Source organism: Anguilla rostrata, chromosome 16 (assembly GCF_018555375.3).
Source record: "Anguilla rostrata isolate EN2019 chromosome 16, ASM1855537v3, whole genome shotgun sequence".
Lineage (NCBI taxonomy): Eukaryota > Metazoa > Chordata > Actinopteri > Anguilliformes > Anguillidae > Anguilla > Anguilla rostrata.
Genome location: NC_057948.1, coordinates 9,630,929 through 9,643,167, shown reverse-complemented (window position 1 = coordinate 9,643,167; position 12,239 = coordinate 9,630,929). Strand labels below are relative to the sequence as shown.

Genomic DNA, 12,239 nt, shown 5'->3' with positions numbered 1-12,239 from the left:
ATGTGTGTTTGCGTGTTTGCGTGTTTGTGTGTTTGTGTGTTTGTGTGTTTGTGTGTTTGCATGTTTGTGTGTTTGTGTGTTTGCGTGTTTGTGTGTTTGTGTGTTTGTTGTGTAACCGGGCGAGTTTGTTTCCCACCGCCCCGAGGGAGCGGATATTGAGTCGGCCAGTTCTGGGGACACGTGGACGGCTTGCTTGTCGCGACGGGGTTGAGCAGGGGCGGGGTGCTGGCGAGGTCAGATGGACGGCTGGGGGGGGGGGATCTTGTACCCGCGCTCCTGACACGTCTCTCCGCTCTCTCTCTCTTTCTCTCTCTCTCTCTCCCTCTCACACTCTCTCTCCCCCCTCTCACTCTCTCTCTCTCTCCCCTCACTCTCTCTCCCTCACTCACTCTCTCTCTCTCTCCCCTCTCTCTCCCTCTCTCTCTCTCTCTCTCACTCCTCCTCTCTCTCTCTCCCTCTCTCACTCTCTCCCCTCTCCCTCTCTCTCTCTCTCCCTCTCTCTCTCTCTCTCTCTCTTCCAGGCTCCAAGGCCGCGGCCGAGCTGAGTAACGGCGGGTTCGAGCTGGGCTCGCCCGGGTACGCCAGCCCCCGCCAGGTGCTGCAGCTGGCCGAGGACCTGCGGGCCGCCCTGGAGGCGCAGGTCTGCCCGGAGGACAGGGACGCCCTCAGGAGCCAGGTCCCCGCGGCGACCGCGCAGACCCTGATGGCCTGGCTGGAGAGGGGCTCCGTGAGTGCTTTCTAAAATCCATCTCAGCCTGTTTGTTTATATTTGTTTGTTTGTGTGTCCGTTATACTTATGTGACAAGGGCAGCGTTCAGTGATGCATTTATGTTGGGTAGCCGGATTCAGCTGAGAACCTCGTGTTGGTCTGCAGTCCCCGAGCAGGTAAAAGTCACATAAAATGAGGTTGCTTATAGAAAAGTGCAGCACGCAGCAGACGCGCACGTAGCGGTGCGCTACAGGTCAAATGCCGTCGCGTTTATTAGCTACCGAACAGCAGCCGCATGCGATAGCGGCGGCTACGTGCAACAGCAACAGGCCGAGGCCCTTCTGAAGCTCTGGGTCCTGCATGCATTTTCACTCGGGCACCGGTTGGGGCACCTGAGAAACCGGACGACAGAATTTCAGCGTTTTCTGAGGTGTACTTGGCTGACAGAAGTGGCTCGGACGAGAGAAGCGTGATGTCGTTCCGCTCAACCGTTTTCTAGTACGAACTGTATTTTCGTCGCGTATTTAATTCACAAAAGTTTCCCCGCTTCCTGTTTCCCTCACAAAGGCGGGGTGTTCCTCGTCTCCTCATGACCAGTGGTGTCGAGAAGTAAGGGAGGCTTCGGTTCCTGTTGCGCTTTTTTAAAAAAACGAGCTGACCTTTGCTTTTTTGCTTTTTCGTCGCCTCTAGAATTGAGGAAGTCTCTATCACCCAGAGGAGGGAACTCTGGCATAATGTGGCATAATGTTTAAAAGGTCTAAAAAAAAGTGATTATCGCTGTTATAATCTGGAAACCATATACCAGTTCAACATGGAAGGTTTTGTTGACTGATGCAGTTATATGTGAGTGATTTTATTTTCTTCGCAGTACTGTATACGTACACGTTTTGAGCATTCGTTTGGTGGCAGCCTGTAGGACTGAAAGCTGCAGTCCGTCAGACAGACAGACATGCACGTGTTCCCAGCGCTTGGAGCTTTGTCTGATGCCGGAGCTTGTTTTGGAACCTACTGAGAGGGGAAAGTTGGACGCGGTAAAAAACAAAAAAAAAAAAACGAGTCTGAGCGGTGTTCTGGGACTCTAATAGGGGCGGAGCTCAACTTCCTGCACTGCTACCCCCCCCCCCCTTTCTCTTTCTGTCTCTCTTTCTCTCCCTCTCTTCGCTGTCTCCCTCTGACCGCGGTTGGAGCGCTCCTAAACCGTCCTGCAGGAGGCGAGGGGTAAGTCAGACATGGTCCCGGGTGGGAAGGGGGAGGGGGGCGGGCAGGGGCTGAGAGAAAACTCGATTTAGGGAGGGCTGGGTTAACGGCTCATTGAGTGACTTTGACTGGGGGGGGCGGGGGGGGGGCCTCGGCTGCATGTAGCTGTAATGCAGTTAGGGCTGCCCCCCCCCCTCTGTGGGCAGCTGCTGCTTAGGGCAACTGCGTCTACGCCAGGCTCGCCTCCGCAGTCCTTTGAAGTCTGCCAAAACAAAGGGGGTGGGGGGATGGGGTTGGGGGGGTGTCATAGAAAGATCCCCACAACTTGCACCCCCTCCCTTCGTTTAGGGTCCTCCTTGTGGCTGCCGTCACTCGACAGAGGGGAAAATGTGCTGCTGGTTAGCGGGGAACGCTTTACTGTTGTTGACGAGGAGGGCTGGGGAAGCGGTGCCGGGGAAGGGAAACTCGTGCTTTCTGGCCACAGAAGCTGCGAGAGGATGCAGTGTCTTAAGTAGTTTGCTTATTAGCATGTTTGTTTTTTTTGTGGCATTTTGTGTGTGTGTGTGCATGTGTGCGTGCGTATGTGTTCGCACATGTTTTTTGACAGCTTTCAAGGCAGGCACATCGGCAGGCGCTGTCTAGGAGTTCCGCTGTTTCCCTCCAGGACTCGGTTTTCAAAGTATTCTCGACTCGAAGCGACAAGTCATCGCACGCTTTTGTCCGGGTGCCCCGTCGCTCGTGCGGAGAACCGTAACCGAATTTCACTGCGGGATGAAATTTGAGGGCTGGGCCGCGAGCGCCCTGACTGCTCGGGCTGAGGGACGGGAGGAGGCGTGTCCTGGCCCTGCTACGGGGCAAGCGCCGAATCCAGGGGACTGCGAGCGTCCCGCTCTGTGCACGAGCTCAGGGGACTGCCCCGCCACGTGCACGAGCTCAGGGGACTGCCCCGCTCCGTGCACGAGCTCAGGGGACTGCCCCGCCCCGTGCACGAGCTCAGGGGACTGCCCCGCTCCGTGCACGAGCTCAGGGGACTGCCCCGCCCCGTGCACGAGCTCAGGGAACTGCCCCGCTCCGTGCACGAGCCCAGGGGACTGCCCCTCTCCGTGCACGAGCTCAGGGGACTGCCCCGCCCCGTGCACGAGCTCAGGGAACTGCCCCGCTCCGTGCACGAGCTCAGGGGACTGCCCCGCCCCGTGCACGAGCTCAGGGAACTGCCCCGCTCCGTGCACGAGCCCAGGGGACTGCCCCTCTCCGTGCATGAGAAGTCTTGTGTGCCATGCGGATGAGTCCAAAGTGCCCCGCTGCCTCACGTGCAGGGTCAAGCACACGTGCTCCCCAATTACAGACAAGGCTGCTGTCTTCAGGAGGGGAGAAAAAACATCACTGCTGTCGGGCTGAGCTGAGGTTTCACAAACACTATTGGGCGGGCATGTAGCGAGCTGTCAGGCACCGACGTGTTCTAACAAATGAGAAGGCCTTGAAGACTGAATCGAACGCAACGATTGGTTCAGTACAGTCTTCAATGGCGTATCATAGCTCCGCCCATTTTCGGTCGTGTGAAGCCCCACGTTGTCCTGACTAAAAGTCACCACGCTTGTGTTATTAGGAGGTAAAGACTCCCTCTGTAGGTCAACTTTGGTTGTTCTGATTACCTCACTTCTGTGGCCTGGCCTGGTGGTCAAAGCAATGCTGGGTTGTATGAAGATATCAAATGCTAGGTGAGGTCATGTAATCACATGTTTAATTCGGATAGTTTGCTTCAGTGTCTCTTGTAAAGCTGTAGTTACGTAGACAGATACAGAAGCTACGCATGATAAACTGGGTATAATTATGTATGGCGTGCAAGTGTCTGCTGTAGAACGTCCTGTGGTTGGTAGACTGAAAAACCGAGGCTAAATGGTTGGAGGTAATGGGGCTGTGGTGGGTGTGCTGTAGGCAGGGTGTTAAAGAGGTCAGCTGGGAGGGGTGCACGTGTGATTTTTACGGTAGGATTCTGTTCACGAGGCCGTGAGACCCCCGCTGAATGGGCGCTACGAGGGGGAAGTGGGGTCACTGGGAGATGTGTGTAAGCGTGCTGCAGGAAGTGGGCTTGACCTGGTCTCTGGGGACAGGAAAGTGATGCCGGCATCGAAGGCAGAGGCGGCGAAAGCAGTGAGTGGTTGTTATGACAGCGGTGTGTGTGTGTGTGTGTGTGTGTGTTGGTTTTTATGGTTTATGGGGTCAATTCACCTGAATGTGTAGGACATTATGAGGACATTTTGATTATCAGAACAGGGCTGACTCTCATGGACACAAATGCATTTTTTTTTCTCGCTTAGTTTGCCCCCCCCCCCCCCCCCCCCAGATGGATGATGCTACACCTTAAGAGCAGTTCACTGCAGTACCTGTAAATTAGAATCAGTGGGACTGCGGTGTTGTTCCCAGTGACTGCTCAGCATCATAGGCATTATATCAAGCTAAAGGGCTCAAGCCCAGATGTTAGAAACAGTGTGAAATGATCTTGTACACAAGACTGTCAGCGTATCTTCTTATTCGGCTCAGGCAAATTTCATTTACACAGAGCATTTTACAAAAGCACAAAGACGAACACAGGACAATAGAAAACTAGGAAAAAAAGGAAATTAACAAAGACTGACCCTGTACCCTCAAAGTTTTATCAGTGCAAGTGGTGTCTTCTCCACCACACACACTTTAACACCAGCTCTCTCTCAAGCACTGTCCCTGAACTGTGGAAAGTCCCCACAAGTCTGAGAGGCAGTGTACACACTCCAGCCATCTGCGTCACTTTGCGTGGGACAGTTCAGTCTGGCTTTTTGCAGAAGCGGTGAAAGACCAAGGACAGAGCCCTGAAGCACACCTGCGCCATCTGGCAGGGCGGGGCCTGGCTGGGCGGGGCCTGACTGAACCTCATGATGTACCACACAGAGCTGTCCTAATCAGCAGGAGGAAAGCTTGGGCCTGTACCAAAGAACGGACTAGAAACACCTTAAGCTCTTAAGTGGAGATCCATTTGCCCGACAAGTACGTTAATGACAAGAAGGAAATCTGGCTGCAACAAGGAGATCCAGGGGCAAGACTGGCGATGATGATGAGCTACTCTTAAATCTAATCTTAAAATCAACATGGGACCAAAGCCTTCTTAAACCTTCTCGAATCCCTACTCAATTTAACGTTCAAACAACTCCCAATATGCCGGTTTAGTAGAAACCAAACGCTTAATTCGACACAGGTGCCTTCCTGCGTTTAGCTGAGAGGCCAGCAGCGAGGATTCATTCAGTTCCCTTTGAGATCAGCGCAACAGAAGCCAGATTCCAGCGCGACTGGAACTGCTCAAACTGGGTCACACAGCACATGCATGCGTGTGTATCTGTGCATGCATGCATGCATGCATGTGCATGCGTGTCATGTAGCAGCAGAGTTTGCGTTAGCCTGTGAGAAATGATCTGTGAATTTTAAATCCTTTCTGAACATTCTGGAAGGCTATAAAATAACATAAAAGCATATTTATAGACTACTGCCACAGTAATGGCTCTTGGTATTTTAAATATGCTTTTTTGAAATGGTTTTGTATGAAAAACACGGCAGCTAATCGTCGTTGTCACCCTCCGGGGCAAAGCGACGGTTCCAACCAGATGAAAGCCTCACGGAGAAGCCCACACATGGAGATAACGATAATGTGCATCTGGATATGTGCTAAAACCTATGAGACATTCAGCTTCAAGTCCACAGCAACCCGCTTCGTTGCCATGAATTAGCCTATCGCTGCAAACGAAGGGAAATAGACTACATGATTTGGTGGTTAGCTGCCACAGTCCTAATGTTATTTTTCGCTTGTTGTAAACAGGCCGTTGTTTCTCTGTCAAAACTTGATGAACTAGAATTGGCAGAAAAGATGAACTTGACATGATCAGTAAGTTGTTTTGTTGTTTCCTTTTTAAAAATGCAATATTTTGCACTGCAGGCTAAAGGGCATGCACCAATGCACCGTCGATATCCACACAGGCCCGTTCACCGTGGGGAACTGTGGAAATTGCACTTATTCCCCTGAGCTTGTTTCATCTTTTCTCATGGGGGGGGGGGTGATTGCTTTTTATTCAGTAGAAAAAATGTTTCGATGAACAAATAGTGATGCGAGATCATGACAGTTTCTTTTGCTGAGAAAAGATTTGGACATGCACACTGAGTGCACGCAGATACAGATTGCCCTTTTGAACCTAATTCTTCCTGTTGGAATATGGCTGGAATTTAAATTGTTTGTCCAACAAACTACAGTAAAATCCTTTTGGACAAATTTGCCTGCAAAAAAACAAAAAATCCTAGCGTGATCCTAGCAGTTTATATATGTGTGCATGCATGCTAGGGCTGTCAAATAATGGGTCGATATTAAAATACTATTCAAATTGCAAAAAAAAAAAAGACATTTGAGCATGAAAATTAAAATTTGAATGTGAACGAAAAAAAAACATTTCTTTATTGCAGCTGACTTTTAACTTTGGAAGACAGCTGCAAAAAAATTCTCCCATTTTATGCATATGTGGATATTACCCCCCTTTATCTCAGGTGACTGGTTCATTAGTACCTGTCAAACATGTATTTATTTTATCCATTGGACATTGACAGGTGCTCCCTGGGAACTTCTACAGTGTTACTGCACTGATGTCATCAGAAGTGTTCATTCATAGCTTGCAATAGCTGAGGTGTTTCTTGGTCGGCCTGATTCCTGCTATGGCGGAGACCAAGCATCCGACAGATCACACCCCACCCCCACCCCACCCTAAACCGGCTGCTTTACGCCTCTGATGCGGTCTCCCTCCACCTATCCCCGGTCCCAGCAGCGAGGCCTACAGAGTCCCGCCTCCTCGAAGCTGAGTTACCCTCAGGAGAATGTGGCAGTTGCACTGAGAGAGCTGAGAGGTGTTTGAGACTTATCTCCGCCGACAGGAAATATTCCCAAAGATTTGTGAGCGCACCTCCCTACCCAACCCTCCCCCAACCCCTGCTCGGAAATAACAGATAGCCATTACACGATAGCACAGTGGCTCCAGGAGGTTTTTCAGCTGTCTGGCCCATAGGGGTCCATCGCTGTGGCTATGGAATAATTTGTGTTAGCATTAGCATTTCCTGTCTTTTCCATCTTTTTAAGTCCCTTGAGGAAGGCAAATGGCCAGGCTCTGAGGGCTCAGTGGAGGGGGGGAGGGGGGCGCAGGGGGGGGGTCTGGCTGGGCCTCCACAGGAAACAGGGCCCAGGGGTAATGAGTTCCAGCCAGTGTTTAAACTGAGAGCTGGGACACTGCCACACCCCCCCCCCCAAATCACTTTATCCTTCTGTAGAGAGAGAGAGAGAGAGAGAGAGAGAGAGAGAGAGTATCTAAGAATGTTCTTTTTTTCTACTGCTCCCCTCACCACAGAAATCACTTCAAAGGCTGTTAAGTTTGGCGATCGTAAGCTAAGTTAATTAGAGCAGTTCCTTGAGAGAGAGAGAGTGTGAGAAAGAGAGAGAGAGAGAGAGAGGGAGAGATAGAGAGAGAGTGTGTGTGTGTGAGTGATAGAGGGAGAATCAGAGGGAGAGAGAGAGAGGGAGAGAGTGTGTGTGTGAGAGAGAGAGACAGAGAGATATAGATAGATAGAGAGAGGGAGAGGAAGAGAGAGAGAGAGACAGAGAGATATAGATAGATAGAGGGAGAGGAGAGGAAGAGAGAGAGAGTATGTGTGTGTCAGAGAGAGACAGAGAGAGAGAGAGAGAGAGAGAGAGACATAAAGAGAGAGAGAGAGAGGCCAGCTGGCATGATTTGTGTTCTCAGGCTGCAGGCTGATATTAGAGCCTGTCGCTCAGCCCCTGTGCTCTTGCGCGCGGGACCAGATGCTGCCGGCCCGGGACCAGGCCACACGCTCCGTCGCTGGGTTTTCACAGTTGCCTCCCTCCGTCAGCGGGGCGAGGGGACAGGGCCGGGGGGCGGGAGGGTTGGGGGTGCGGGGGTCTGCCCCACACGCAGACGGGAGCTCCCCACGAACGGCGGCGCGGGGCAGAAGCGACCCGGCTCTCCGCTGCTCCACACTCCGCCAGGAAAACTCGCCGTGGACTTTGGAGGAAGCTGAGGCGAAAATGGGCCTACAGCATGGAGGGGGATATTGATTTTTACAAGCATTTCACTTGGCTCAAAAAGGTAAGTGTGGTTTTCCAGAGGTGAATTTTTGTTTCCTACTGTATCACTTTTTCCAGGTATTTTTCTGGATAGTTTCTGTTTTCAAAGAAAACATTTCTTGAGTTCTGGGACTTTTCCAGTTTTTTTTTTCCCAGACAGTCTAATTTTGTGGCAGGCAAATGAGGACAAAGATGGTCTGTGCTCTATATAAGGTTTAGTTCTCACTGGGGAAGTGGGGAAGTCAAATTTCACATTCCCTTTTGCACATTTTGCTTGATTTATTGTTTTTTTTTTTTAAAGACGACTTGAAGGTGAACGAATGGTTCTCAAACAGCGATTTGTTTACGTCTTGAATGCAGATTGGGAAGTGAAAGATAACAGCTAATGCCGTGATTTAATTTAGCAGCTAAATAAAGCTTAGCGCCTGAGACCAATCATTAGTTTTGCTGTCTTGTGACATCACAAGGAAACAATAAGGTTCATTAGCCTATGATGATGTGCAAAGTACAAAGTCATAGTATAAATGTGCATTCGGAAACGTGTGCAATGTATAAACATGTCAAGAGCAAAGAAAATCTGTTCATTTATTTGTTTTTTTTTGTGGAATCCTTTACTTAATTCTCATTTTAATGTGTCCAAGTGAGGCACACTGTTCAAAGTGGACTGAATGAAGTAAAACCTTCAACGAGCACTTTCGAAAAGCCTTGTGTGTACAAGCTGCAGCGTTTCTCTCGGTCATTGTGACTAATTGGGAGCTTGAAACAAGCCGAAAGGAATGGCGGTAGCTGGGATATGTGACAGGTATTTAGAGCAGGTCAAGAGCTTTGACCGCTGCACTCGAAAACGGGAGGGGCGCCACGGGAACCGTTGCGTAGCAACGCTCCGCCAGAATGGCGTTGTTAAAGAAGACGCACACCTACTGCTCATTGAGGGGATTAAGAAAGTTCATTCCCCCCCCCCCCCAGTGGCCTTGTTCTTCTGTTTTGATCTCAGCTAGCGATTCCGCAGATCATAGCCTTCATCGGGGCTGCGCATTATAAGCGAGTTCGCGGAAGGAAAACGACGATCTCAATCATTCTTTTCTCACACGTTTCTGACGGCGACGTAATCGCGATCGTTCTGACTTTCCTTTCCGAGTGTACGCCTTTAAGAGAGTCTTCGCTCTCCGGTCAAGTAAGGGAAATTCCACGGCTTGTGGGTTGCCTTGCATCAGGGAGAGAGAAAAAAAAAGGGGGGGGGCGCTACGGTTTCTATAAATTGCTCCTGCTAGCAGGCCGTCGCTGCTCACGGAGCCCTCCAGGATCACCGCATTGTCAGTCTGTCTCAGAGAGGAGAGAAAACAGGAAGTCCTGAAACCCGATGCCTAAAATGGAAGGCCTCGGTTTGATTTACGCGGCTTTTGCTCAGAACCGCGTTTATTTTATGGACCATTTCTACCCACAGTGCCCTTTTTTTCATGCTGTTAGTAACGGTGCTATCCAGCATTTCAAACTGCATCCAGGAGGTTTCTGGCGAATGCCTGCTGCTCGAAGGAACTTCCTGACTGAGTTTAGTTATAAAAAGGCCACTTTGGCCTATTCTTGTTGATTCTTTGCAGCCTAAATCCATGGCAACTGTTTTATAGCTTCAGGGGGGAATGGGAAGTTCATGGCGCAGCGCTCCATCCAAAGTGACCCCGGAGCAGAATTAGGCCAGTTACTGTGGCGAGGGTCCCGAACCCGAAGCCCTCCCTCCTTTAGACAGAGCTTCACTTGTGCCGGAGACAGGCGGCTGTGGAACTTGTGTGTTGTCTTGTGTTCCAGGATCTGTGACCTCTTTAAATCCCGTTTGCATTCATTGGTTTCATTTACACGATTTGTGTGCTCATTAGGCGGCTAATTTGCAGCCTTTGAGTGGATAGAAAAATCTTGTCACACAGTTGGCTGTTCAGTATATGAGGGTGCTCCAGCTAAGACCCTTGATGATTCCCCCCCCCCCCCCCACTCCCCCTTATCATGCTTCCACTTACTTTCAGCTTTGGCATCTTGTGATTTTGCAAATGTAATGCTGCCGGCTAAAGTTCTCTGCGATGAAATTGCGAATTTTGCATCGTGTGTCCATGCCGTGGCCTTGTTTCCTTTTCCATGGGTATCTCTGAGGGCATTTCACGAGTGCTGATGGATGTTTCGGGACGTGAAAGGGGGAGCGATGCCACAGAAGTTGACGTGACACACGGCAGCAGTCACATGACGGCGGTAGCGCTTCATCTGGGGAAAACACAAGCGACTATAACGAAATCTGAGCCTTTTTTTAAAACGATTATTTTATTTACATTTTTTCCGCCCGTGTGCGGTGATGCGGAAGCCCCTTCAGGATGTTTTTGCGTTTATCAACAACACGAACCGTTTTAATCCCCCTTGCGCAGTGAAAACGGCGGCCGTTCTGCAGGCTTTGACCTGCCCGCGTTTCCAAAAATCTCTTGGGGGCGGGGATCCAACCCAGGGCTCCCACGCGCTGAGTCACGGCCTATCTGGGAGCTGGGATCTGGGTCTCCAGACGCCGGAAAGCTCCGAGCCCTGCGGCCAGGCCGTTTGGGCTTTTCGGGACGCGCCCTCGGCTCGATTACGATTTCGAAACCGCCTTATCGGGACGGTCGCAAAAAAAAGAAGAAGAGAAAAACACGGTCACAGGAAATGTCTGTTAAGATAAAACGTCGTAAGACAAAGCCCCTGCAGCAGGTACAGCGGTGACAAGTGACATTTCTCATCACAGCAGCGATGACAGATCAGCCCCCCCCCCCCATGCGTAAACGGGCAGATTGTATGCGACGGCGGCATTTCGTAGCTGCTGCAAAGAGAACCGCTAACAGGCTAACGCCATTGCCATGGCGAGGCAGCGCCTGCGTTTTGCACAACAGCCGTTATTATGACACCTTTTGCTTCGGTAAACACACGGACCTCTGAGGCTGAGTGTTGGCTAATCCTGGCTTCGGGGGGGGGGGGGGGAGCTCGACGGTGCGCGGCGATTGACGCCAGACGCGTCTCCGTCCGCGGTCTGACTGGAGGACCTCGCCGTTCGGTTTTTGGGGGCGAGCCCGCAATGCGTCTCTGTCCCGACGGGGCAGTTCTGTCCACCCTGCACGCGCAGCGCTGACAGAGTCGCGGCCCTAAATAAAAACCAGGCCCTCTCACCTCCTGAGAGGGGCCCCTCGGCTAAATCACTTCACGCGCCACCGAGAAGCCCAGGCCTCTGTTTTTTTTTTTCTCTTCGGCACATAAAGGACAGGATTAGAAAGTGGAAAAACTCTTTACGGAATTCCAGTCTCAGCGGACTGCACTGCTTGTGCGGGGGGGGGGGGGGGGGGGACTGCAGAGATCAGAGGCGCTCTCGAACCCGAGGTTCTCTTTCTCAGATCGTGGCTTCGCCGCCGGCCGGCGAAACCGTCGCCGCGGAGCTCGCAGGCGGAGACGAGCGACCGCTTCCGCTCGGCCTCTTCCCCCCCCTAACCTAACCGGCGACCGTTTCCTGTCTCTCGCTTCCCGTTCCGCAGGTGAACCTCCGGACCCCCGCGAGCAATGAGACTTACCAGGAGCGCCTGGCTCGCTTAGAGGGGGACAAGGAGTCGCTGGTGCTGCAGGTGAGGAGCGCCCGTTTTTGTGTGGAGGTGTGTTTTTGTTTTGGTGCCACGTTTTTAAGATCAGGCGGCTTGTAGCGCGCTTTCGAAAGTCTTACAAACAGCACACAGACATCAACATTACTCACTGCAGCTAAGAACGTGTTTGGGAATGTGCTCTAATTCTCTGTGGTGATTGGGGCTGCTTTGGGTTGAGCCTGGGACTGAAAAAGTCTGCCTCCATTCTGCTACGTTGGGGGGTTGGTGGGGTGGTGGGGTGGGGTGGGGGGCTGACCTCGGTTGAACGGGACCTCCCCACGGGGAAGGGGGGCCGTCTGAGGCCTCCCTTTCCCAGGGGCCAGGCGGCGTGCCACCCTGCCAAATTTAAACGGGGTGGGGGGGGGGGAGGTCACGCGATATCACGGGCCGTGCGAAAGGGAGACAGCCGCACATGAGGCCGCGCCCCCGCACCGCGTCCGCAGCAGGGTCCGGCGTCACGCCGCGCCGCGCCGTGACCGCGTCCCAGACGCCGCGGGCAGAACACGGGCGCAGCGCGCGTCTGACACGCACAGCCTGTCAGCTCCCCCCCGGTCTGAGG

The 12,239-nt window shown here is 52.1% G+C and overlaps 1 protein-coding gene across 14 annotated transcripts in view; it reads left to right on the top strand.

Moving 5' to 3' along the window:
• Positions 1 to 12,239, top strand: part of ppfibp2b (PPFIA binding protein 2b) — a 62,010-nt gene that overhangs the window by 18,841 nt on the left and 30,930 nt on the right. For 11 of the 14 annotated variants that reach the window (XM_064313983.1, XM_064313987.1, XM_064313989.1 and 8 more), the window contains exons 3-4: positions 522 to 727; positions 11,579 to 11,665. In XM_064313983.1, the coding sequence (XP_064170053.1) occupies positions 522 to 727; positions 11,579 to 11,665 (293 nt within the window). Of the gene's footprint in view, positions 1 to 521; positions 728 to 7,880; positions 8,071 to 11,578; positions 11,666 to 12,239 lie in introns of those variants that run through there. The other 3 variants (XM_064313992.1, XM_064313994.1, XM_064313995.1) reach the window with 3 other exon arrangements.